The sequence below is a fragment of the Bos indicus x Bos taurus genome, chromosome 18, assembly GCF_003369695.1.
Source record: "Bos indicus x Bos taurus breed Angus x Brahman F1 hybrid chromosome 18, Bos_hybrid_MaternalHap_v2.0, whole genome shotgun sequence".
Taxonomy (NCBI): domain Eukaryota; kingdom Metazoa; phylum Chordata; class Mammalia; order Artiodactyla; family Bovidae; genus Bos; species Bos indicus x Bos taurus.
This window is the reverse complement of record NC_040093.1, coordinates 18,244,784-18,271,728: the sequence shown is the minus strand read 5'-3', so window position 1 is coordinate 18,271,728 and position 26,945 is coordinate 18,244,784. Positions and strand designations below refer to the sequence as shown.

General features: G+C 39.3%; 1 protein-coding gene across 5 annotated transcripts; it reads right to left on the bottom strand.

Annotated features, from left to right (window-relative positions):
- Positions 1-1,768: 1,768 nt before the first annotated feature.
- Positions 1,769-25,502, bottom strand: LOC113875657 (zinc finger protein 30 homolog). 5 transcript variants are annotated; one of them, XM_027514268.1, is made up of 7 exons: positions 25,331-25,502; positions 24,848-25,010; positions 19,852-19,930; positions 17,960-18,051; positions 14,912-15,038; positions 13,409-13,507; positions 1,769-5,772 (listed from the first exon to the last, which is right to left on the bottom strand). In XM_027514268.1, the coding sequence occupies exons 4-7, from the start codon at positions 17,966-17,968 to the stop codon at positions 4,403-4,405; spliced, it is 1,605 nt and encodes a 534-aa protein (XP_027370069.1). In that variant the 5' UTR covers positions 17,969-18,051; positions 19,852-19,930; positions 24,848-25,010; positions 25,331-25,502; the 3' UTR covers positions 1,769-4,402. The 5 variants fall into 5 exon arrangements, with proteins under 5 accessions (XP_027370069.1, XP_027370068.1, XP_027370071.1 ...); XM_027514267.1 differs by lacking the exons at positions 17,960-18,051; positions 19,852-19,930; positions 24,848-25,010; positions 25,331-25,502 and having other exon boundaries at positions 14,912-15,578; XM_027514270.1 differs by lacking the exons at positions 14,912-15,038; positions 17,960-18,051; positions 19,852-19,930; positions 24,848-25,010; positions 25,331-25,502 and adding an exon at positions 10,616-10,750 and having other exon boundaries at positions 13,409-13,497.
- Between the last annotated feature and the right edge of the window lie 1,443 nt (positions 25,503-26,945).

Genomic DNA, 26,945 nt, shown 5'->3' with positions numbered 1-26,945 from the left:
AGAGAAGCCTATCCACACTTCTCTTTCCCACATTTCACTGTCACCAGATTTCCAATCATCTTCCTTCCACCATTATTCCACATCTTAATATCCATTCCATACTTGTTTCCTGGATTTCTGTCTGTACAAATGAGAAAACTCAAGTAGTTCTTTTTGAGTGTAGCATACCTCCTCTCATGTCACAGTTTGAACTTCACCTTTAGGAGTCTGCTGGGACTTGAGTCTATTAGTGATGGGCCCAGAAATAAAAAGGGGTGGCAGGGACAGTTTCTGAAGAGTCGTGTGGCCTCTGCCTCAGGGGAGGTCATTATGCTTTTCAGGCAATGCAATGCCTAGCCCATCAAATGGAGGTGGAAATGTTGCCTCTGGGTGGGGATGCCACTTCCACTGGTAAAGCAGACTCTAAACTTAGGAGTTCAATGCCCCTAGCATCATCAGGGTCTTCCCAATGTCTCCAAACCAACTTACAAGATGCTATTCTTTCCCAATCTATGCCCTCATTTTCACAGTATTTTAACACTATTTATTCAGCTGAGAATTTTCCAAATCTTTAGGTTCTGCTTCAGAAATTCCATCTTTTAAGTCATTTCTCTTTTCTGGCACTTCATTATCATCAGCCAGAAGGAGCAAAGCCACATCTTCAACTTCATTGCTTCGAAGTTCTACTTTCCGCAAAACATTAGAACACAAACACAATTTAGCCAAGTTTTTTGCCACCATAAAAAGAATGATCCTTCCTCCCATTTCCAATAATATGTTCATTTCCACCTCAGAATGAACCAGAGTGGTCTTTACTATTCATATCTCCACCAACATTTTGTTCATAATTTATTTTCCAAGAAGACAGGTTTTCATTTCAGCTCTCCTCTTTTCTCAGGTTTCACCAGAATTACCCTTATCATTCATTCATTATTCTTTGCATACATATCAAAATGTATGATTTTCAGCTCTTCAGCTTTTATCCACTCACTGTTCAGTTCCAAAGCAGCTTCCATGTTTTTAGATATTTGTTAGATTAGCATCCATTTTTGGTACAAATTTGTCCTATTTAGCTTGGGCTCCTATAACACAGAATCACAGACTAGGTAGCTTATAAACATATTTATTTCTCACAAGCATGGAGGCCGAAGTCTGAGTTTCGTGCTAGCATAGTTTTGGTGTCTGTCTTCTCGTGACTTTGTTTTAGTGAACATTTCCAGATTGAAAACTGTCATCTTCTTGTCCTGTCATTCTCACATGACAAGACAGGGTGAGAGAACTCACTGGAGCCCCTTTTTTAAGAGCACAAATCTCATTTGCTGCTGCTGCTAAGTCGCTTCAGTCATGACCAACTCTGTGCGACCCCATAGACGGCAGGCCACCTCTATCCTCATGACCTAATTATCTTGAGAGGCCCCATCTCAATACCATCCCAGTGGGGCTTAAGATATCAACACATTTTGAGGAGACACATTCAGTCCATTGCAAGGCCCAAATGGTTTCACTGGAAAATTATACCATTCAAAGATTAATTAACACCAACTCTACACTCTCTCTTCCAGAAATTAAAAGGAAGCAATACTTCCAAACTCCTTATGTGAGGCCACCATCAACCTGATACCAAATGAAACGAAAAATAGAACAAAATTATAGACCAGTATCCTTCATGTAGACACAAAAATCCTCAAGAAAATATTAGTAAATCATAGCAATCATAGCAAATCCAGCTATATATGTGTGTGTGTGTGCATATATATATATTTAAAGTATACACTACAGACAAATGAAGTTTACTACAGTGATACAAGGTTTAATCAATATTTGAAAATCTATCATATTAACAGTAAAAAAAAACCATTATATTCATTATATCAATTGGTGCATATTTCAAGTAGAATTTCAAGGAAGTATAGAGGATTCATGACAGTGTTTACAGGTAGCAAAGGGTTCCCAAAATTACAATGGGCTTGAGAGGGGAGGAATGATCAAGTATGTGGTGCTGTCATAAAAATATGACTCCAGGGTAAAGATAAAGCCAACTTTCATCCTTTCTGTGAAAGAGCAGGGCTTCTAAGAATTTTAAAGTCATTTTCCCACAAAAGCCTCACAGGAAACCCAATACAGAGAAGAACCTGTTGATCTTTTGTCTAACTGAATGAACCCTAAACAATCTTAAAGAGAATTGTACTTGATGCGCTGCAAGCTTGAGCTTAATGGGAAACAGTATAAAAATTTAAAAAGGCCTTCGGATGCCAAAACATCTACAGGCCAAAAGCAGTCTGAGAAAATGCCTCAGCTGTAAATACAGGCTACATTTTATGAAGAGGAAAAAAAAAAGTCCAGCATGACTCAGGGTAGAACCAAGAAGACCTCAGTATACTAACATGGTATTTGACAGCAGAGACACACTTAAATTTGGGTTCTGTATTATGTAGTAATTCAATCCACTGAATTTCACAGCTTCCCAACTACAGCAGAGAAATGCTCTGAGAAATTGCGACGTTAATTCTTTTTTGAATGAAGTATTCAAAACCTCATGTGTATTTTACACTTAAGACCATTTTAATTTGTACTAACCACCATTCCAGTTCTCAGTAGCTCAGTTTTAAGTGCTCAACATGCTGCTAGCATCTACTTTATTAGATAATACAGTTCCATTCCACTGATTACACAAATAGCTGCAACTGCTCTTTTTACTCACTCCTGAAATATATGAAGTACTATGGGAATAGGTACTACAAGAGATGTAGCATTAGGTGAACCAGAGAAAATCTGGATCCTCAGTCTTAATTTCCCAAATACCTTATAGTACATTTAATATCCCTATGTGTAGAACTTTAGCTACATCCATAAGTTCTGATAAGTAGCCATTTACAAATACTATTCACTTAAAGCTGGCTATAATTTCATAGATGTTTTATGATTTTTAAATGATGGAAAATTTCAAATACATAAAAATAGAGAAAATAGCAAAAACAAAATAAGCAAAAACCATGCACCTGATTTATCTTACCATGACTTAAACAAGTTATCTATCCTTACTTTTCTTTTGCATGAGCATTTTAACAGTAATTCTACACATACGGTTTTATGTGTATAAACTTGCTAATTTATCTCTAAGACACTTTTACATAAACACAATGCTATTAGCACATCTAACAAGAACATAATTTCTTAATATTATCTAATACTGTCAATAGTTCCATTTCCCCAACTATCATAAAAATGTCTTTTGTTTGTTCAACCTGTGATCTAAATGAAAAACACTCATTCATTGCATTTGATTGATACATCTCTTAAGACTTCATTAACATCTCAGAGTTTCACCTCCCTTTTTTCAATCCATTTCATTGGGTGAGAAGCTTGAGTCATTACTCTCATAGAATTAGCCACATTTTATTGGTCTGCTTCCTGTTATATCATGTAATTTGTTCTTCTGTTCCCTGAATTTTCTTTAAACTGGGAGTTAGGTCTTGATGCTTAATTAGATTCAGGTTCAATATTTTTGGCAATGGTATGTCTTATTGTATCATGCTGCTACTGCTGCTAAGTCGCTTCAATCGTGTCCGACTCTGTACGACCCCATAGATGGCAGCCCACCAGGCTCCCCCGTCCCTGGGATTCTCCAGGCAAGAACACTGGAGTGGGTTGCCATTTCCTTCTCCAATGCATGAAAGTGAAAAGTGAAAGTGAAGTCGCTCAGTCGTGTCCGACTCTTCACGACCCCATGGACTGCAGCCTACCAGGCTCCTCCGTCCATGGGATTTTCCAGGCAAAAGTACTGGAGTGGGATGCCATTGCCTTCTCCGATTGTATCATACAAGGAGGCATAAAATGTTTTGTCCTATTTTTGATTAGATTAAAGTTGATCAGTGGGTCAGATGTTGTCAACCTGATCTATTCACTGGGAAGTTCATATAGACCATTCACCTAAAGGGCTTAAAACTTCTACTGAGAACTGTGCTTAGATCCATTATTTCATTATGTCCTGAAAATTCTCTAATAAAGAATTTTACCTCATCAACCTTTAGTTGCCTTGAGCTATAGTTTATACAGGAAATGCAGGCTAAATCACTACTCCTTCCTTCTGTTTATCAATGTCCAGAATGAGTTGGTGCCCTGGCAACCTCCAAAGGTTGTTATGTACAGATGAAAGAACAGAGGTGGTAATAAGTAAGATCAAAAGCTTTTTCACATTCACTCCTTTAAGAGTTTTTTTCTATGAATTTCCTAAAGTTTAACATGGTTTGAGTGGTGATAAAACACTGCTATGTATTCATTAAATTAACCTACTCTTTTAAAACCTCTTGTTTTAACTTTGAGCATGAAGCAAAAGGGATTCCTACATTCAAACACCTCTCCTCCAGAATTTATTTTCTAATGCTCCTTAACGCAAAATTCACAATGGGTGGCTTTCTTATAACTATTTAGTGACATTATGAACTCGCTGATGGTAAGTAAGATGTGAATGCTGCCTAAATGCCTTCTTACATTCCTTACATTTGTATGGTTTCTCACCAGAATGAATTCTCTGATGTTGGATAAGAGACGAATGAAGTCTAAAGGCCTTTCCACATTCCTTACAGTCATAGGGTTTCTCACCAGTATGAATGCTCTGATGTTGAGTAAGTTGGGAGAGCAATCTAAAATTCTTCTCACATTCCTTACACTTGTAAGGTTTTTCACCAAAATGAATACTCTGATGTTGAGTAAGTTGTGAGAACAGTCTAAAGGCCTTCCCACATTCCTTACAATCATAAGGTTTCTCTCCAATATGAATACCCTGATGTGAAATAAGTTCTGAGTAACGACGAAAGAACTTCTGACATTCCTTACATTCATAAGGTTTCTCACCAGTATGAATTCTCTGATGGAGAGTTAGATGATAGGCACGACTAAAGGTCTTCCCACATTCCTTACAATCATAGGGTTTCTCGCCAGTATGAATTCTCTGATGAAGAGTAAGTTGTTGCCGCACTCTAAAGGCCTTCCCACATTCCTTACAGTCATAAGGTTTCTCACCAGTATGAAGTTTGTGATGTACTCGAAGGCCTGTACTACACAGAAAAGCTTGCCCACATTCCTTGCATTCATAGCATTTCTCAGCAATATTAAGTCTTTGATGTCGAGTAAGGTGTGCATATTGTCTAAAGGTCTTCCCACATTCCTTACATTCATAGGGTTTCTCACCAGTATGAATCCTTTGATGGAGATTAAGTTGTCCTCGCACCCTAAAGGCCTTCCCACATTCCTTACAGTCATATGGCTTCTCACCAACATGAATTCTCTGGTGTACACGAAGATCTGCACCACATGTAAAGATCTTTCCACATCTTTTACATTCAAGGAGTTTGTCAGAAGCATGAATTCTCTGATGTCGACTAAGGTGAGCACACTGCCTAAAAGCTTTTCCACATTCTTTACATTCATACGGTTTCTCACCCGTATGAATTCTCTGATGGAAAGTAAGTTGTTGGCGTACTCTAAAAGCCTTCCCGCAGTCCCCACATTCATAGGGCTTCTCTCTACTGTGAATTCTTGGATACAGAGTAAGAGATGTGCGTTTTCTGTTCTTGGGCATTTTTTCAGAGGTGGTTTTTTTCACTTGCCTGAAATATGCTTCGTGAGGACCCTCTTGTCTCTCAAACTTTTTATATTCACAATCTTTCCTGAAAAAAGAGTCTTCAAGGCCACAACTTCTAATTCTTTCCATTATCTCCCACTGAGAGAAACTCATTTCACAAATATCCTTTACTTGAAATAACTTTTTAGTGTCATATCTGGATTCCAAATCTGAAAGAAAAGAAGATAAAACACATGTTATTTTCTTCTAGAAAAAGTAAACAAAGAAGCAAATAAAAACTTTATAATAGGAAAAAAGAAAATAAAGTCCAGTTGAAATAAATGTGCTTAAAAGTACTTTAAAAAAATAATATAACTTGAGAAAAGCTAAGAAGAATAAAGAAAATGATGAGTTAAGACCAGATAATTCAGAAGCAAATTAAAGTCTGAGATCTCTACCTAAACTTTTTCATGATTTATTTTTTAGTAAGAATAAAGTAAAAACACTTTATTATGAATAACACAGCCTTTGTTTACCAAAAGATGTCATTTCAAGCTGTAGACCCCTTTACTCCCTATGTCTGTCACACTTGCCTCCTTTCAGCTACTAAAATATGTCACAATCTTTCCATTTTTTAGAGCTTTTTACTGGCTATTAAATCTCCCAGGAATGCTGATGGGTTCTCCACATGGTTGGGTTCTTTTCATCCTTCAGATATCATGATAAAAGTCAGAAAAGCTATCTGTTCTGACTTCATCTAATTTATATCCTTCATTTTCTATCCCAATAATTTGTCCCCTGCTTCTTAGCACTTTTTTCAATTCTGTTGTGATATATTCATTAATTTTCCAAGTTTTTATTCTGTGCTCTTACCTTAACAATTTCCCAAGAGAAGAAAAACTCTTTCACTTATCACTGAATAACAAATCCATAGCACAGAGAAACTATTTATTATTAAGTTTTCATAATTAGTTAATAGTAAAAATATATATGTTGCCTTGCCTCCAATCTTACACCTTTTTTTAGCACTTTATATAGAGATGGGACGGAGAAGGCGATGGCACCCCACTCCAGTACTCTCGCCTGGAAAACCCCATGGACGGAGGAGCCTGGTAGGCTGCACTCCATTGGGTCGTGAAGAGTCGGACACAACTTAGCAACTTCACTTTCACTTTTCACTTTCATGCACTGGAGAAGGAAATGGCAACCCACTCCAGTGTTCTTGCCTGGAGAGTCCCAGGGACGGGGGAACCTGGTGGGCTGCTGTCTCTGGGGTCGCACAGAGTTGGACACAACTGAAGTGACTTAGCAGCAGCAGCAGCACAGAGATGGGAGACAAAAGCACACCAATGCTATCTCAATCAAATACAGAAATGGAAAAATTCCTTTACATCTGCTCATCACTCCAGTGGCCTCTTTACTTTCACGTGCAGATATCTCCACTTCAGCTCACTGTCTATATAGCTGTAAATGAACCTCACTTTTCCAACCAAGGTAATGCAAGGTTCTACTTATTTATCTTCAAGTTTATTAACTATACACAAGTATATTACAAATATGCAGCCCATTTTGTTTCTTCATACCCTTTCCTATATTCTCCCTAAAGGCATCATAGCCAGTGCCATTTAGTTACTGTCTAGAAAGTATATTAGTGATTTTTCAGTCATAGCAACAGGTTTATAAAATAGTAACATGCTGGTAAAATTCTGAGCAAAAAATGTATTTTTAAAAAAAAAATCAACATTATTTTTCATATGCATGAACTAGAAAGAATCCAAGTATTCATTAACAGAAGAATGACTGAGAAAAGTTATATATATATATAGATATAGATACAACATAATAAGAACAAACTGTAACAGCAATAAGAATGAATAATCTACAAGTACACACAACAATATGGATCATTCTCACTAACATAAGGGTGACCAAACAAAGCCAGGCATAAAATAATATATACTATATTATCCCATTTTTATAAAGCTCATAAACACTAAAACTAATCTATGGACTTATTAAAAGTCAGGCTAGTAGTTAATTTTGATAGGGAGGAATGACTGGAGAAAACTAGAGAGGAGCTTCCGCTGCTGCTGCCGCCGCTTCAGTCGAGTCCGACTCTGTGCGACCCCATAGACGGCAGCCCACCAGGCTCCCCCGTCCCTGGGATTCTCCAGGCAAGAACACTGGAGTGGGTTGCCATTTCCTTCTCCAATGCATGAAAGTGAAAACTGAAAGGGAAGTTGCTCAGTCGTGTCCGACTCTTTGCGACCCCACGGAGTGCAGCCTACCAGGCTCCTCCGTCCATGGGATCTTCCAGGCGAGAGTACTAGAGTGGGTTGCCATTGCCTTCTCCTAAAGAGGAGTTTCTGATATCCTACTAAAACTATTTCTGAATCAGTATACTGATTATCTGGGTATAATTACTTTGCAAAAATTCAGTGAGCAGCGTATTATGATTTCTGTTTTTTGGATGTATTTCAGAAAGTTTACTTTAAAAGGATATAATAAAAAGATGTTAAAAGGCAACAATGATTTAAATACTGTAGATAATTTGTGAGCAGAGACAAATAAGTGAATGTCACAAAAGATACTCTGATGAAATCTAAGTATCTTTCTGCCTCTTTCTGTCTCTCATCCCTCTGTCCCTTCCTCCTTCCCTTCCTCTTTCTCTTTCCTTTCTCTCTCTCTCCCCACCATCTTCCCTTCCTTCCCTTACTCTTTCCTTTTCCTTCTCTCTTTCCCTCCCTGTCTATCTTCCCTATTCAAGAAAGCAATGTAAAACTAATGTAATTTTGTAAAAATTACTGGGAAAAAAATTTAACACCTCATTAAGGCAAATAAGTTATAAATGATATAAAAAATTAACAGTAATTAGCTAGTCATAACAGTAGTAAATAACTAGGTAACTACAAAGGCATGACAGATGGTGATCTCATAGAATTTACTTGCAAATTAAAAATCAATGATTTAAAGGAAAATAAGAGTCAAAATAAAAACTGAAGGCCCAAACATTGGTAAGAAAAATGAGAAAGTGTATATACAGCACAAAAGCCCATACAAACTGGTATAAGAAACATTGAACAATGGAAAAAGTAAGAGAATAAAGGAAGTGAGCAGACAATGCACAAAATGAAAATATAAACACACTGAGGGCAAAATGTCCATATTTACTCATTTACAAGAAAAAAAAGCAGAAGTTACAATATTTACCCTATAGAATTTGAAAGTTTTAAAGAACAAACAAAACATTCCCCGTGTGGATATAGTGAACCTGAGACTTTTTCTTAATTTATTTTTAAATTGAAGAATAATTGCTTTACAGAATTTTCTTCTTTTATACCAAACATCAACATGAATTACCCATAGGTGTACATACCTCCCCTCCCTCTTGAACTTCCCTCCCACCTCCCTCCCCACCCCACCCACCCCTCTAGGTTGATACAGAGCCCCTATTTGAGTTCCCTGAGACACACAGCAAATTCCCATTGGCTATCTATTTTACATATGGTAACATAAGTTTCCATGTTACTCTCTCCATACATCTCACCCTCTCCTCCCCTCTCCCTGTGTCCATAAGTCTGTTCTCTATGTCTGTTTCTCTATTGCTGTCTTGCAAATAAATTCATCAGTACCATCTTTCTAGATTCTATATATATGTGTTAGTACATGATATTTATCTTTCTCTTTCTGACTTACTTCACTCTGTATAATAGGCTCTAGGTTCATCCACCTCATTAGAACTGACTCAAATATGTTCCTTTTTATGGCTGAGTGTAATATTCCATTGTGTATACGTACCACGACTTCTTTATCCAATCATCTGTCAGTGGACATTTAGGTTGCTTCCATGTTCTAGCTATTGTAAACAGTGCTGCAATGAACATTGGGGTGCATGCGTCTTTTTCAGTGTGAGTTTCCTCAGGGTATATGTCTAAGAGTGGGATTGCTAGGTCATAACTGAGACATTTATATGGCTTCCCTGCCTGACATGACACATTAAGACTTCGGCATGCTGAATATTCACATCTAGGAGACTATAATACAGTTGACCCTTGAACATTGGGGTAATAGGGGCCAATACCACCCCTCTATTGCAAACCTGTGTATAACTTTACAGTTGGCCCTCCATACCCGCAGTTCCCCATCCACAGATTCGACCAACCTCAGATCATATAGTACTGTGCGTGTATGCTAAGTCACTTCAGTCATGTCCAACTCTTTGTGTCCCTATGGATTGTAGCCTGCCAGGCTTTTCTGTCTATTGGATTCTCCAGGCAAGAATACTAGAATAGTTTGCCATGCCCTCCTCCAGGGGATCTTTCTGACCCAGGGATCAAACCCACATCTCTTCCACCTACACTGGCAGGTGGGTTCTTCATTAGCACCACCCGGGAAGCCCACAGTACTGTAGTACACATTTATTATTTTTTAACCCATGTATAAATGGACCCATGCGGTTTAAACTCATGTTGTTCAAGGGTCAACCGTATAAACAACTGAACTGTAATCTTACAACTTCTGTAAAAAGTCAGCCATTATTTTTCCCAAATTCATTTATGCCAGTTCTTTCCCCTTCAAGAAACTAAAAGACAGCCATTTCAGTCAATCAAAACTAGGTTCAGTGCTTTGCTAGTTCTGACTATAGATGCACACTGCATTGTTTCAGAGTAGACAGTGAGAAAATAGTAGATTGATGGGAAACATAAAAATTCATGAAGGACTCTGCACACAGATTGCTTTACAAGTATCTTTAGATTCTTGTTCTACTTTAAATAAATTGAAACTGGAAATTATAGCCTATGCACTATACATGTGATTAAATCAAGAAAAAATTGGCCCAGCACTGAAACAAAGGACAAACTAAACATCAAAAGACATATACAAAATATTTAGCTACTCAAAATAAACCAAATACTAGTTTGTAGTCTATTGAATCAAAGGGCTTTATTCTAGTAAATGATGCTGATGCAAAAGCAAAATATTAGCCCATCTTAGAGCAATGTAAAAGGAGAAATGTTATTTCCATTGGCAGGATAACAACTTTAATTAAAAAGAAAATAAGGAGCTAATTACCTGGTCATAAAGTTAATTTGTTTCCTGAGATGATGTCTTCAATAACTTTGCTGATACAAGATGATATGAATGTATAATATTTATGACAGAAGCACTTTTAGTCACATTAACACCAGGGGTAATGTATCCAGAGATCTGTAAATGTTAAAACCTTATAACCACAGAACTGTACTTCTGAAAGTCAAAACTGATTAAATACTAAGTAATCCATACTGAATTCCAAATAATTTTCACATTCTGCTAATTTCATCAAAGAATCAGAAGCAATGGAAAGAAAAATGATATTCTCCCCTTTACCACGTTATCCAACCACTTAAGTTCATATTCTTATCATATGTATTGGTTTTCCTTCATAAATTGGCTCCTACTTCTACTCATTTGCTGAAAGTCACTGCTTACAGAAATCACCCTCTCTCTTGATGCCATCAGTTTTCCTCTTTGAAATCATTCTCTTCAGCCTTTACACAGGTCCTAATACCTCACATCTTAAGATACTTTCCCTGTACCCCATGTGTCTGCTTTTATGGCAAAATTCCTCTTTAGTGTTACATACGTTTATTTTCACCACTGTCTCACTTTCTTTTCCTTTTATCTCCCACTAACTTTAAAAGAAACCAAAATTTTATTACAGAGTATTTCTAACATACACAAAAGTAGAAGAGTAATATTAAATGTACAAGTTATCTATGGACCAGCCTCAACAACATCAACCAAGCCCAATACTGACCTATGCAGACCCTTATCCACTGGTCTCCTCACATTGTCTGAAGCAAGTCCCATAATATATTTTGTAATCACTTCAGGATTTATCTCTAAAAGGATTTAAAAAATAATTGTAATACCATTACCCAAACCTGAAAAAATGAACAGTAACTCTTTGTCATTGTTGTTGTTCAGTTGCTAAACTGTCCAACTCTTTGCGAACCCATGAACTATAGCACACCAGGCTTCCCTGTCCTTCACCATCTCCCGGAGTTTGCTGAAACTCATGTCAACCATCTCATGCTCTTCTGCCTCCTTCTCCTCTTGCGTTCAGTCTTTCCCAGCATCAGGGTCTTTTCCAATGAGTTGGGTCTTTGCCTCAGGTGGTCAAAGTACTGGAGCTTCAGCATCAGCCCTTCCAATGAATATTCAGGGTTGATTTCCTTTAGGATTGACTGGTTGGATCTCCCTGCTGTCCAAGGGACTCTCAAGAGTCTTCCCCAGCACCACAGTTCAAAAGCATCAATTCTTCAGCCCTCAGCTTTCTTTATAGTCCAACTCTCACATCCATCCATGACTACTGGAAAAACAACAGCTTTGACTAGACAGACCTTTGTTGGCAAAGTAATGTCTCTATTTTCTATATGCTGTCTAGGTTGGTCATAGCTTTCCTTCCAAGGAGCAAGCATCTTTTAATTTCATGGCTGCAGTTACAATCAGCAGTGATTTTGGAGCTCAAGAAAATAAAAGTCTGTCATTGTTTCCATTGTTTCCCCATCTATTTGCCGTGACGTGATGGGATTTGATCTTAGTTTTCTTGAACATTGAGTTTTAAGCCAGTTTTTTCACTCTCGTCTTTCACCTTCATCAAGAGGCTCTTTAGTTCCTCTTCACTTTGACCCTGTAGCATTTTTCATATTCTGACTGTATTCCCAAGATGTAGTAGAACATGTTCCTCTATCTTCCTCTAATAAATTAGTGGCTGGCTAATTCAGAAGCTCCATCAGACTTAGGCCCACTTCATAGGTGATACTGTATTCTTTCATTTGAAGAAATACAATCTGACTGTCTCTATTTCTGTGATGTTATCAGCAGTGATGTTCAGTGTCTAGATCCAATAGCTTATTAGAGGTTCCAAACTGGTAATATTCTAAGTCTACAATCCTTCATTTATTTACTGAATACTTTAAGAAAAACATGGGCTTCCCTCGTGGCTCAGCTGGGTAAAGAATCTGCCTGCCAATCCAGGAGACATGAGTTTGATCCCTGGTTTCAGAAAATCCCACACTCCACGGAGCAACTAAGCCTGTGTGCCACAATCACTGAGCCTGTGCTCTAGAGCCCATAAGCCACAACTACTAAAGCCCGCTTACTTAGAGTCCGTGCTCTGCAACATGAGAAGCCAGGTCAATGAGAAGCCCATGCACTGCAATGAAGAGTAGTTCCCACTTACTGCAACTAAAGAAAATCCACATGCAGCAATGAAGACCCAGCACAGCCAATAAATAAATAAATAACTATATCTTGGGGGAAAAAGAATTTTCAGAATTAAGTATATTTTATGTGGTTGTAATACATTTCAGTTATGTATACAGATGCTTAAATGATTCCATCTTTTACAGGTTAAAGAGCCTCTGCCAACTGGTTCCTCTTCCTTAATTACCCTATCTAAATTACCCAATTAACCCATCATAATTCCCCATATTCTTACTTCCTCACCCTTCTTAACAATATTTAATCACTTCATGTAAACACCATGAAAAGAAGGCAATGAAGAAATATGTACCTAAGAGGCAAAATACAAAAGATGATCTAAGTAGAAATTAGATGCAAAATACAAGTAAAATGGTGGTCACTGGGGAAGAAAGCTTTCCCCCATTGAAATGAGAAGGAAACAGGACAGTGTAAAAAGAAGAGATAAGTGGAAGTAGAGATGAAATTTCTTTGGTTGTCCATGCTGAGATCTAACTTTTCTTCTCAGGTGTCAGGTCTCTCCTTCATAATCAACAACTAAGGAGTGTGTTTCTTCCCAACCTGCAGGGATATGCTGTGCCACAGCAGCTTACCCTCCCCTGATAAGCACTTACTCACCTAGTCTCCATCTTCTTTTCTCATCCCTCACAACCATCCAGGGTTCTTTCCCTTGCTCTAACAGAGTAATTACATCTGGCTTAGAAATGGAACATCCTCCTTGAAAAAAAACAATAGAACATTATAAAGAAAGTATAAAATTCACCAAGGCTTCAGAACAAAGAAGAGTAATTGGACTGAAAAACATTCATATTAGAGTTACTTGAGGATCACAAGAACAGAGAGGTAGGAATGTTGTCTTATTATAATTGCCAATTGATACAGGCTTTGTCTCTAAAAGTAATCATTGAGAGCACTGGCTTCAAATCCTGCCTCTCTCACCTGAGTCACTTACAGGCTCAGTTTTTTCAGTTGGAAAAGTAATAATATATACTCATAAGTAAATAATAATATATTAAAATATATAAAATAATAACGTATACCCTGGAGAAGGAAATGGCAACCCATTCCAGTATTGCCTAGAGAATCCTGTGGACAGAGGAGCCTAGTGGGCTGCTGTCCATAGGGTCGCACACAGTCAGACACGACTGAAGCAACTTAGCATGCATGCATGCATTGGAGAAGGAAATGGCAACCCACTCCAGTATTCTTGCCTGGAGAATCCCAGGGACAGAGGAGCCTGGTGGGCTGTTGTCTATGGGGTCACACACACACACACAACTGAAGTGACTTAGCAGTGGCAGCAATGTATACCCATAAGATTTTTGTGAGGTGTCACTTAAGTGCCTAGATGAGTGCCTAGTACATACTAAGCACTATACATGTTCATTAGGTACTATTTTTGCTTTTATTTAAATATTTTGCTAGGAGGAAAACAATTTGTTTCTTGCCAATATATTCATCCAATGTCAAATGCAAAGTTCATATATTTTAAACTATTAATCATAAAAGTTAATGTTTAAATAAATTAAAAAGATAGTATGTTTGTTGTAGTAAATTGAATGTGTCCACTTGAATTTCAACACACTATTGATTTAACCCAGTATCATATACACTGTGTCAACTTTTTCAATAGGTATGTACAGCCAGACACCTCTGTCTTCCTACTCACACTGCAGGTAAGTTAATAGATAATAGACCATCTACAACAATATGAAAACAGACTTCTTTGAAAATGGTTTTGCTCTGAGTGTCTAAGAATTTATATCCAACTGTCATTAAAGAGAAGCAATTATATAATAGAAAAGGCAAAGGAAAATGTAAAGGTCAATGATTTATGGGGGAAGCTAACAGTGCTATTTAATAGTTTAACAGCTGAAGACACCTATTCTCAAACTACAAAGCAGATAGTTGACTAGTTTTTAGACAGCCAGCCCTGAAATTCAGTCATGTGAAGTTCTACATTATTTGACACAGATGGCTGGATGGCATCACCGACTCGATGGACGTGAGTTTGAGTGAACTCCGGGAGTTGGTGATGGACAGGGAGGCCTGGCGTGCTGCGATTCATGGGGTCGCAAAGAGTCGGACACGACTGAGCTACTGAACTGAACTGAAACTTACCCAGTGACACCAAGTTGCTATAATTCTCTAATATCACATCTCTGTATAAATTCCTCTGATTTGAGTTCAGGCATTCCCACTCTTCCTGAGAAAAGTCCACAGTCACATCTCTGAACATCACCAAATCCTGAAATGACAAACCCATGCTTTATTTGTAAAATTACTTATTTCTGTATAGGGCCATAAGCCACATATTATCTCTATTTGCGTATCCTTCCCTTTCCCTTCTTTTTTAAAGTAATTCTTTCAGAAAATAATTAACTCATAGCTTGTGCAAAAACAGGACATGGGTTGACTCTGGCTCACAAGCTGCACTTTGCCTACTACTGCTATAGACAAAGCTTCCTATATACTGTGGTATACCTAGTTTTACTTCCAGATATGCACAGGTAGTTAATCAGAGTTTCACTAAATCGTAGCAATATTTTCTTAGATCAGTCTCCCACAGCAAAAGAAATAAAAGCAAAAATAAACAAATGGGACCTAATCAAACTTGAAAGCTTTTGCACAGTAAAGGAAACCATCAATCTTCTATTGATGGGCACAAAAGAAAACAAAATGAAAAGACAGCCTACTGAATGGGAGAAAATATTTGCAAATGATGTGACCAACAAGAGGTCAATACGCTAAAAATACCAAGAACTCATACAACTCAATACCAAAAAAAAAAAATGGGCAGAAGACCTAAAAAGACATTTTTCCAAAGAAGACATTCACATGGCCAGGAGACACATGAAAAGATGCTCAACATCACTGATTATCAGAGAAATGCAAATCAAAATCACAAGGTATTGCTTCACACCAGGGACAATGGTTATCACTCAAAGTCTACAAGTAATAAATGTGGAGAGGGTGTGGAGAAAAGGGAATCTTCCTACACTGTTGGTGTAAATGTAAATTGGTGCAGCCACTATGGAGAACAGTAAAGAAGTTCCTTAAAAAACTAAAAATAGAGCTACCATATGATCCAGTAATCCCACTTCTGGGTATGTATCAAGAAAGCAAGGTGAAAAGGCAGCCTTCAGAATGGGAGAAAATAATAGCAAATGAAGCAACGGACAAACAACTAATCTCAAAAATATACAAGCAACTCCTACAGCTCAACTCCAGAAAAATAAATGACCCAATCAAAAAATGGGCCAAAGAACTAAATAGACATTTCTCCAAAGAAGACATACAGATGGCTAACAAACACATGAAAAGATGCTCAACATCACTCATTATCAGAGAAATGCAAATCAAAACCACTATGAGGTACCATTTCACGCCAGTCAGAATGGCTGCGATCCAAAAGTCTACAAGCAATAAATGCTGGAGAGGGTGTGGAGAAAAGGGAACCCTCTTACACTGTTGGTGGGAATGCAAACTAGTACAGCCACTATGGAGAACAGTGTGGAGATTCCTTAAAAAACTGGAAATAGAACTGCCTTATGATCCAGCAATCCCACTGCTGGGCATACACACTGAGGAAACCAGAAGGGAAAGAGACACATGTACCCCAATGTTCATCGCAGCACTGTTTATAATAGCCAGGACATGGAAGCAACCTAGATGCCCATCAGCAGATGAATGGATAAGAAAGCTGTGGTACATATACACAATGGAGTATTACTCAGCCATTAAAAAGAATACATTTGAATCAGTTCTAATGAGGTGGATGAAACTGGAGCCTATTATACAGAGTGAAGTAAGCCAGAAGGAAAAACATAAATACAGTATACTAACGCATATATATGGAATTTAGAAAGATGGTAACAATAACCCTGTGTATGAGACAGCAAAAGAGACACCGATGTATAGATCAGTCTTATGGACTCTGTGGGAGAGGGAGAGGGTGGGGAGATTTGGGAGAATAGCATTGAAACATGTATAATATCATGTATGAAACGAGTCGCCAGTCCAGGTTCGTGCACGGTACTGGATGTGTGGGGCTGGTGCACTGGGACGACCCAGAGGGAGGGTACGGGGAGGGAGGAGGGAGGAGGGTTCAGGATGGGGAATGCGGGTATACCTGTGGCGGATTCATTTCGATATTTGGCAAAACTAATACAATATTGTAAAGTTTAAAAATAAAATTTTTAAAAAAATTAAAAAAATAAAAGAAATAAAATTGAGTCTGGAAAAAATTCTTTAATTTTATGCAAACTCTACTTTTTAAAACAGAGATCCAGTTTCATCACTATATGTATCATTAGCATTTTCCCTTATTATAACAAACCCTTTATTGAATATTTTAAACTTACTACAAAAAAGTCCATTTTATAGATATGTTGGCCTTAATAATTACATTTAGATATTTCTATACTTTTAAATATGCTAAGTTATATTTACAATTTAAGTTATACAAAATTTCTAAAGCTGCAATGTCTAACATGCTATCTTAGACACATGTGGTTACTGAGCATTTGAACTGTAGCTGATACAAATTTAGATGTGCTATAAAATACACACCAGATAGTGAAGACTTTACAAAAAAAAAAGATTGCAATATATCTCAATAATTCTTATTTTGGTTACACTTTGAAATGATAATATTTTGCTATATTGGGTTAAATAAAACACTAAAATTACTTGTGCATTTCATTTTTACTTTTTAAAATGTGACACTAAAATGTTTAAGATTATGTGCCTTGCATATTATTCTACACTTTTTATGAGACTGACATGAGACCTACTGTGCTAAGAAGGCACTAATTTTCTATTTTTAATATTGGATACTGCAGCTCTAAAGTGTTCTCCAGTTGTGAGTTTCTCGTATCAGTTGTCTCCCTCAAGGGACTTCATTTCTGCTTTATCGCTGCTCTAGACAAAGACTGAACACGCAGGAGACTGAATAATTTGGTCAATTCACACATGGACATGGATGGATAACAGACGGGCACACAGGAAGGGCCAGGCTGTCTGGCTCCATCCCTCACTAGAATGGGAACATCTAGGAAGAAGCTGTTGGATGGGGATCTGTTTGGAAGTTTCAGGACAACTAATTAGAATGTTCACGTAACCTGAAAAAAATTACAACATTCCAAATAGAGAAAAATACCAACTTACATGAGCCATGATTTCAGAGTTGCAAGAAAATGTTTAGTTTTTCTCAAGGGTCATTTACTGAAGAAGCAGAGTCCACAGACAGAAGCCAAAAACTGGAGGAAGAATATGAAGCCATAAGAACAAAATCCCAGAGACCCCAAATTTTAAAAACTCACATGACTTCTCCATTCTTACATGCAACACCCCTCCATCACCCCTCCCAACACACAGCCAAGTTATGAAAGGTAAGAGCTAATTTAGACAAATACATGCCCTCCCCGAAACAGGAAAATCACTGCACAAGGATAGACATGGAGAAGACTCTCCAGAAGAGAAGGACATTTCCAGCTGTTTTGGCAGGAGAGATTCTGGGCAGTCCTCCAACTCAGTGAGGCTGATCTGGACTCAAGAATAGGCTACCCAGACCTGTCCTGAGCAGAGATCCATCTCCCCTCATTCCCAGTTTTCCCAGCTAAGAAGTGGCTACACCATCGAAACCAGAATATCCTTCTCAGACTCAGGAATCTGGCTTGCCTACCCAACCCTGAAGACAGAAAATATTATAGAGAAGAATTTTCCAAACTATGCCACACATTGGAATCCAGCAAATCTTTTTTTTTTTTTTTTTTAAGAGAACTGTGTGTATTTTTTCTTTTTTTAACATTTTATTTATTTGACTGCACCAGGTCTTAGCTGTAGCACCTGGGATCTTTGATCTTCATTGCAAGCATGCAGGATTCTTTAGTTACAGTATGCAAACTCTTAGTTGCAGCATGTGGGATCTTCTATTATAGTTCCCTGATCAGGGATTGAACCCAGGCCCCCTATATTGGGAACACAGTCTTAGCCACTGGATCACCATGGAAGTCCATTAGCAGACCTTTAAAATATACTGATGCCTGATTCCCATGCCCCAAACATTCTGATTCAATTAGCAGAAGAGAGCTGTGACTCAGGAATCAAAATTTTTAAACTTTCCCCAGGTGATCATAATGGGCGGGTTTAGTAATCAAACTTTGTATGCCTCAGAATCATCTGAAAGGCTTATTAAAATACAGTTTGCAGGGCCTCGATCCTCAAGTTTGGCATTTACTGGAGCTAGGGTTGGGCTTGAGAAATTGCATTTTGAAAACATTTCCACGTTGATACTGATGCTGCTGGTCCAAATGCCACAATTTGAGAACCACTTGCACAGACCATGCCTGGCAGTCTTTATAACGGCAAAACTGTACTTGCACACTGGGATCTCTTCCTCAAGGCTGAACTATCTTTCCCAGAATCCTCAGAGCTCACTGTTCACCACCTTCCTATTAGGAATCATCAATACTGTCTACATGATCTCATTTACCGATCCTATTCTCTTGGTACCCAGGCTGGGGAAAAGTGAATTTGTAAAACCTGAGTATGGATAATGAAATAACCCACTAGTTAAAATTCAATAGTAACTAAGGAGTTGCATTTAAAGGAACTGGATTAGCAGATTTTAAAAACTGCTAATACTTATCACTGCTGCTGCTGCTAAGTCACTTCAGTCGTGTCTGACTCTGTGCGACCCCATAGACGGCAGCCCACTAGGCTCCGCCATTTCTGGGATTCTCCAGGCAAGAACACTGGAGTGGGTTGCCATATCCTTCTCCAATGCATGAAAGTGAAAAGTGAAAGTGAAGTCGCTCAGTCGTGTCCGACTTCTAGTGACACCATGGACTGTAGCCCACCAGGTTCCTCCGTCCATGGGATTTTCCAGGCAAGAGTACTGGAGTGGGGTGCCAGGGCCTTCTCCGATACTTATCACTAAGACTGGAGAAATGGACACTTGTGGTATGGTGTAAAAAGAATGAAATGATACATGGAAAATGATTATAATGAGACCAAAAAAGTCAAAATGGACTTGGAATAAGATTGTATTGTGTTACCTCTGCTGGATGGTATCCCACGTGATCTTTATTTTGTTCTTCCCAGGAGTCTCAATTTTTTAATCAATAAATTTTTAATCTTTAAAAAAAAAAAGAAAAGAAAACTTTAATTTGTATCACTTGTACCTGGACATAAATTTAAAACAGCTCTACAAGGGATATCACAAAAAGCCCCAAAGATTCCATCCCTGCTACCCTTTCCCCTATCTTCCAAATCTAGAGGCAACAATTTTCACCTCTTTTAGCTATTTCTTTTGTTATATAAATACCATATATTCAAATCACATGCTAATTTACTACTTTAGCTATCTTTTACTCACCCATCTCCCACTTCATGTGTGCATAATTGCATCTCCCTATCCTTCCAATATGCTTTTTTTCCCCCAGTGTGATTTTGTTCTATTAAAGGGTACACAGACATTCAGTTTCTATGACTATGACCATTTAAATACCATTACCAACTGAACTATATAGTATAATCAGATTATTTTGCCTTTCTTCTCTGAGTTTAAAATGATTTTGTTTTTTGTAAGATTCATTTTCTAGGTAATTATCATTAATTTATTTCTCAAACTCTCACTCAAATGAAGGATCAGGAGGATGAAGCATCTGGCATATAATAACAGAACTGTCCACTTCATACTTTAACAATCCTTCAGAAATAAAGCCAAATACTTCAGAGTTATCACTTGTATCCCTAGTTGGCAGAAGTCAATGCTATATTCCTCAACGTTCCTACCTCTGAAATCCCACATGACCTTGAAGTGAAAAGTTGGTTAAGTAATAGGACCTAGAAAGCCTGCTGAAGGAATTGTTCAGGCAGTTTTGAACATCACTCCCCAAAAACTTATTTCTTAAATACTTGAGAAAACATCCACAAACAGAATAATAAAGTAATCATTAAATGCTGAGTTTTCAAAAACTTAAAGAATGGAAAATATCCAAGACACACTGAAAGAAAAAAAAAAAAACAGTTTAAAAAAAATATATATAAAATCCATAAAAATGTTACAAAATCCATAACAATACTGAATTCCTCTTTTTTATTAATTTTTTTCCTTTTAAAAAAAATGAGTTTCTTTTTTTATAATTTTATTTATTTATTTTTGGCTGTGCTGGGTCATCATTGCTATGAGCGGGGGCTACTCTCGTTACAGAGCACAGGCTCTAGGGTACCCGGGCTTCAGTAGTTGTGGCATGTGGGCTCAGTAGTTGTGGCTCCCCAGCTCTACAGCACAGGCTTAATAGCTGTACATGGGCTCCGTGGCTCTAGAGCACAGGCTTAATAGTTGTATATGGGATAAGTTGCCCCACAGCATGTGAGATCTTCCTGGATCAGGGATCGAACCAATGTCTCCTGCACTGGCAGGCAGACTCCTTACCACTGAGCCCCCAGGGAAGACCCCTGAATTCCTATCTTAAACGAAGAATTAGAGGTCTTGTTTTCCTTTAAATTTTCAATTAATGTTATCCTATTCAGAAATAAAACTAAATAAGCATATACAAATACATATATACAAATATACAAAACCACAAATGCTTGTAAAAATATTTTTGGGAACATATGCTCTAAATATGAATAGTGATTATTTCTGGATGTTGCGAATATGTGTGTGTATGCTTAGTCAAGTCCAGCTCTTTGTGATCCTATTGACTATAGTGTACCAGGCTCCTCTGTCCATGGGATTTTTTCCAGGCAAAAATACAGGTGTGGGTTGCCATTTCCTCTTCCAGGGGATCTTCCCAACCCAGGGATGGAACCTGCGTCTCCTGCAAGTCTCCTGAATTGCAAGTGGATTCTTTACCACTGGGAAGCCCTGCTGAGGACTGTAATTTTTATTTTCTTCTTTAAGTTTCCTTAGTTACTAAATATTTCACAAGCTTGCATTAAGTACATTATCTGAAATGTTTAAAAAGCTATTCCCATTAAAAATAATTTTTTAATGATTTGGGTAGACAGGTAGTCATTAAGAAAACTGTGATTACATAGAACTGCATAAGTGGTAACAACAGGGAAATCAATGTCACTGAAAAAATAATTCTTACCAGTTCTTGAATACTGTATTTCATTAACACCCAGAAACCCTTCTGTGAAGGATCACAATGCTGATTCACAACATTTCCAAAAATCAAGAGATAGTATGCACAGCAGGCAGAAAAAAATGCTTATTTCATAGCAAACGCTCAGTCATTTGAGTTGACTCCTCCTGAATAACCAATTACTAAATTTTGCAAAACGTCTTATTATTCCTTACCTTAGTGTTCAAGATACATAGGTAACAACAATTTCTTAAAAATTTTTATTCAGAACAACACATACTTCCCAATATTACATTATATGGTTTTTTCTTATGACTTTATAATGTTTATTATCCCATAACATTCCATCATATGGATGAAGTGGAATTACTTAACATTTCCACATTGTTAGACACAAGTTTTTTAAGATTATCCTCAAAATTATTCCTATTTATTCCAGACTTTAATTCTAGACCAGTGAAAATCAATCTTGTTGGGTCTTATACAACTCTGATATCATGAAATTATAAGTAAGTAGATTCCCCTCCCAAATTAACCACTGAAAAATATTTACAATATATCTATATCTATATATCTATATCTATATATATCTTTGATTTTTTCCTTGTCCTGAAAACCCATAAACAGAACCCAAAGACTTCATGTTAAGAATCCCTATTCTGGTCCATTTGCTGTTGATTTTTCTGCTTGCATTCATCATAAGTAACTTCACATTTTCATTATGCTTGGGAATAAAGAAAGTTGATACGGAATGATTAAGAATCATCACTAACAGTAACCGCTAATATAATTAAGCAGTATTCTACTATGCTAGGTAATGTTTTAAGATCTTCAACAGATATTAATTCAGATCAGATCAGTCGCTCAGTCGTGTCCAACTCTTTGCGACCCCATGAATCGCAGCACGCCAGGCCTCCCTGTCCATCACCAACTCTCAGAGTTCACTGAGACTCACGTCCATCGAGTCAGTGATGCCATCCAGCCATCTCATCCTCTCTCGTCCCCTTCTCCTCTTGCCCCCAATCCCTTCCAACATCAGAGTCTTTTCCAATGAGTCAACTCTTTGCATGAGGTGGCCAAAGTACTGGAGTTTCAGCTTTAGCATCATTCCTTCCAAAGAAATCCCAGGGCTGATCTCCTTCAATATTAATTCAGGTAACCTTCAAAACAACCCTGTGAAGCATATACTATTATAATTCCAATTTTACATATGAAGAAACTGCAACAGAGTTTTCTTTCAACTGCCCAAACTCACTTAGATTTAAGTGATGGTCAGGATTAAAAACCTCTCAATCTAGGTTCAAAATTCTTAACCACTACATACATCTCTCCTCCTCTATCCCAAAAAAGTGAAAGTGTTAGTCGCTCAGTCCTGATTTTTTTCCACCCACGGACTGTATTCTGCCAGGTTCCTCTGTCCATGGAATTCTCCAGGCAAGAATACTGCAGTGGGTAGCCATTCCCTTCCCCAGGGGATCTCCCCAAGACATACCTAAAACAAACTCATGCTACAAAATTTCAGTTATAAGATAATAAGCTCTGAAGACCTAATGCACAACATGGTTACTATAGCTAATAATAGTGTATTACATACTGGAAGTTTGCCAAGAGTGTATCTTAAGTACTCTTGTCACATACACAAAATAGTTAACCTTGAGAGGTAATGGTTAATTAGTCGGTGTGGTATTCTGTTCTATAATGTTTACATATATCAAAACATTATGCTGTATACATTAAACAATTTTTCATTTGTCCAAAATAAATAAAACTCATGCTAACTAACTCTAACCACATCAGGCTGGTACCAAAAAGTTCCACTCGTGGATTCCCTATGGGAAAAAAAATCCCCACTCCTACTGTGGAATAATTAGAGCTGTCTAAACCCAACACAATCTAATAGCCATGAAATTAAAAGACACTCCTTGGAAGAGAAGTTATGACCAACCTAGACAGCATATTAAAAAGCAGAGACATTACTTTGCCAACAAAGGTCCGTCTAGTCAAGGCTATGGTTTTTCCAGTGGTCATGTATGGATGTGAGAGTTGGACGATAAAGAAAGCTGAGCGCCGAAGAATTGATGCTTTTGAACTGTGGTGTTGGAGAAGACTCTTGAGAGTCCCTTGGACTGCAAAGAGATCCAACCAGTCCATCCTAAAGGAGATCAGTCCTGAATATTCATTGGAAGGACTGATGTTGAAGCTGAAACTCCAATACTTTGGCCACCTGATGCGAAGAGCTGACTCATTTGAAAAGACCCTGATGTTGGGAAAGATTGAAGGCAGGAGGAGAAGGGGATGACAGAGGCTGAGATGGTTGGTGGCATCACTGATTCAATGGACATGAGTTTGAGTAAACTCCGGAAGTTGGTGATGGACAGGGAGGCCTGGCCTGCAGTCCATGGGGTCGCAAAGAGTCGGAAAGGACTGAGCGACTGAACTGAACTGAAACCCAACACTACTTAACAAATCATAGTTGAAAAGAAAACATAAACGGTAACTTCCAAAGGGCTACTTCCATCATTATAAACTGTGCTCACAGAGCAACTGGATTTATAGAACATGGTTAACTAAGGTGGCTCAGTGGTAAATAATCTGCCTGCTAAGACAAGAGACACGAGTTCGATCCCTGGGTCGGGAAGATCCCCTGGCGTAGGAAATGGCAACCCACTTCACTATTCTTGCCTGGAAAATTCCAAGGACAGAGGAGCCTGGCAGGCTGCAGTCCATGAGGTCCTGCAGAGACTGAGAACAACTAACTGAAGAACTGCATTAAGTGAGCAACAGAAAGGGAAATGTATAAACTGGGTCCCCTGCCAGGACGTAGGTAAATCCTAAAGTCCAAATCAGTAAGTAGATTATTCTTACGCAGGACATTTCAAGAGAAGGAAATTTTAACAATCTCGTGTCACAAAAATCAAGTGCATTTCACGCAAACAAAGAAGCAGCAGAAACTCACAAAGAACGCGGCTTTTAGAGACGCAGCAGCGATTCGCTTCACTTCACAGGCCTCTGGAGACTGACAGGGCTCGGGAAGCAAACCCGGATGATTACATCGCAGGCGTTTCTGGACGCGGTCAACACCCACCGTCCACGCCCCCTTGACCGTCGCTACCCACCATCTGCAAACACAATGGAAAGATAAAGACGAGAGAAGGTCCGCGGCTCTGGGTCGGCTGTAATTCAGACACCACAGCCACCCACGCTCGGGCGGCCACCGCGCCTTGCAGGGGACTTTCATTCAGAGGTTCCACCACCCGTTTCCCTCTCAGGCCTTTCCTCTACGGCCAGGCCTCGGTGGTCGAGGCGAGGAAGGCGACGGGCAGGACCGCCGGGAACAGGCCGGGGCGGCGCCCAGTTACCGCCGCACAAGCTTAACCCCGCGCCGCCCAGTCTCACAAGTGCAAAGCCCTCACTCCGGCCTGAGGCCCCCGAATCCAACCTCGATCTGGTCCGCAGAACCTGGCCCGTCTCGCGCTTGTTTTCTTCAGAAGAGCAGCGGCTACCACCGAGCCTGCCTTACCGCCCTAGGGCTGCGCCAGACTCGGGGGACCGCCCAGCGCTCGGGACCGCCCAGCGCTCAGGACCGTGGCGCCGGAATACCGGAGAGTGCCTTCTCGGTCCCGAGTGCGCAGGCGCGAAGGGGGTTGGGTGGGTGTTGGGGGGCCGTGCCCCGGCTCCTCATGAAGCGCTCGGAAAGACTGCTGGGGCACGATGCCCGCGGGGTCTGGAAGAAGAGCGGGGTTCCCTCGTAGGCCAACTCCTCACCTGTAAAGGTGACCTTGTGAGTGACTCGTGCCCTCGAGCAGAATCCACCGCTGCTCCCCTGTTGGAATTGTAGTCCCCAAATCAGGGAAACTGTATATTCCAGCTTTTCTTACTCGGTTCTCGGCTCCGCAAAGAACTCAGATCCGGAGCTCCGCCCCTGGCGCGAGAGCCCAGCGCCCAAGCTCCTGGAAGTTTCTGTCTCTGTCCCTCGTGGAGGTGGAGGTGTTCCAACCGGGGATTCTTAATGCAGCTGAGGAGGCTCTTGAGGCCACGCACGTTGAGGGCTGGGGAGGAGGGGTACGAAGAGATTGGAGCCAGGATTCCCCGTTGGTCTAGAGTGTCCAGATCTTAAATTTTTAAGGGTGACCCTGATTGCTATATCCAGTGCCCCAAGCGTGGTCTCTGTGACATTTGCCAAAGGACTGACACTGGTGTGGTGCCCTCTGTGCTGCCTTGTGATCGTGGATGGAGTTGTGTTTTCATGCATTGTTTCATGTGATGTGTGCCACTCCGTGGATGCTGGAGTGAAATGGACTCAGGGAGAAAGGAATCCAAGCAGGACCCCCTGCGGCCCTCCTTGATACAAAAGCTGTCTGGTTTTAGCCTCCAGCATCTTCTCAGAGTTCCAAAGGGCAGATTCAAACAGGTGCTAATCAAAAAAGTGGGGAAATGTAGAAACAGAAGAGAAGGGATCAAGCAACAGTGATCAGTACAAACAGAGCAGCAGTGAAAGTTTTTCCTCGAGGAATATACATAGCAATATATCTGAGTTCTGCTGGAACTAAGGCCCACAACCCGGTGGAGGATGGCAACTTGAGGCTGAGCACAAAAGTCCGGGAGCCCTACCCTGTAATCTCACCACTAACCAATCAGAAGAAGGTCACACAGTCCACAGCCTTCACCTCAAATTTTGCCTTTAAAAACTTCTGGAAAACCATTAGGGAGTTTGGGGCTTTGGAGGACGAGCGGCCTGTTCTACTTGCTTGAAAAGTGAAAGTCACTCAGTCATATCCAACTCTGCAACCCCATGGAGACTATACAGACTATGGAATTCTCTAGGCCAGAATACTGGAGTGGGTAGTCTTTCCCTTCTCCAAGGGATCTTCCTGACCCAGGGATTGAACCAGAGTCTCCTGCATTGCAGGCAGATTCTTTACCAGCTGAGCTACCAGGGAGACCGCTACTTGCTTGACCCTGCAGTAAGCCATTCTCTGTTCCAATCTCTTGATTTGTTTGGCTTCACTATGGGTTGGGCACGAACTTGCATTTGACAACAGGTCGCATGCTAT

Excerpts from the sequence above, each read along its gene's own strand:
- LOC113875657 (XM_027514267.1), bottom strand. The coding sequence starts at position 15,056 with ATGGGTTTGTCATTTCAGGATTTGGTGATGTTCAGAGATGTGACTGTG. Across the intron at positions 13,508-14,911 it reads TAGCAACTTGGTGTCACTGG|GAGGATGTTCCATTTCTAAG; the intron begins GTAAGTTTCAGT and ends TTTTTTTTCAAG. Across the intron at positions 5,773-13,408 it reads GAAAAGAAGATGGAGACTAG|ATTTGGAATCCAGATATGAC; the intron begins GTGAGTAAGTGC and ends CTTTTCTTTCAG.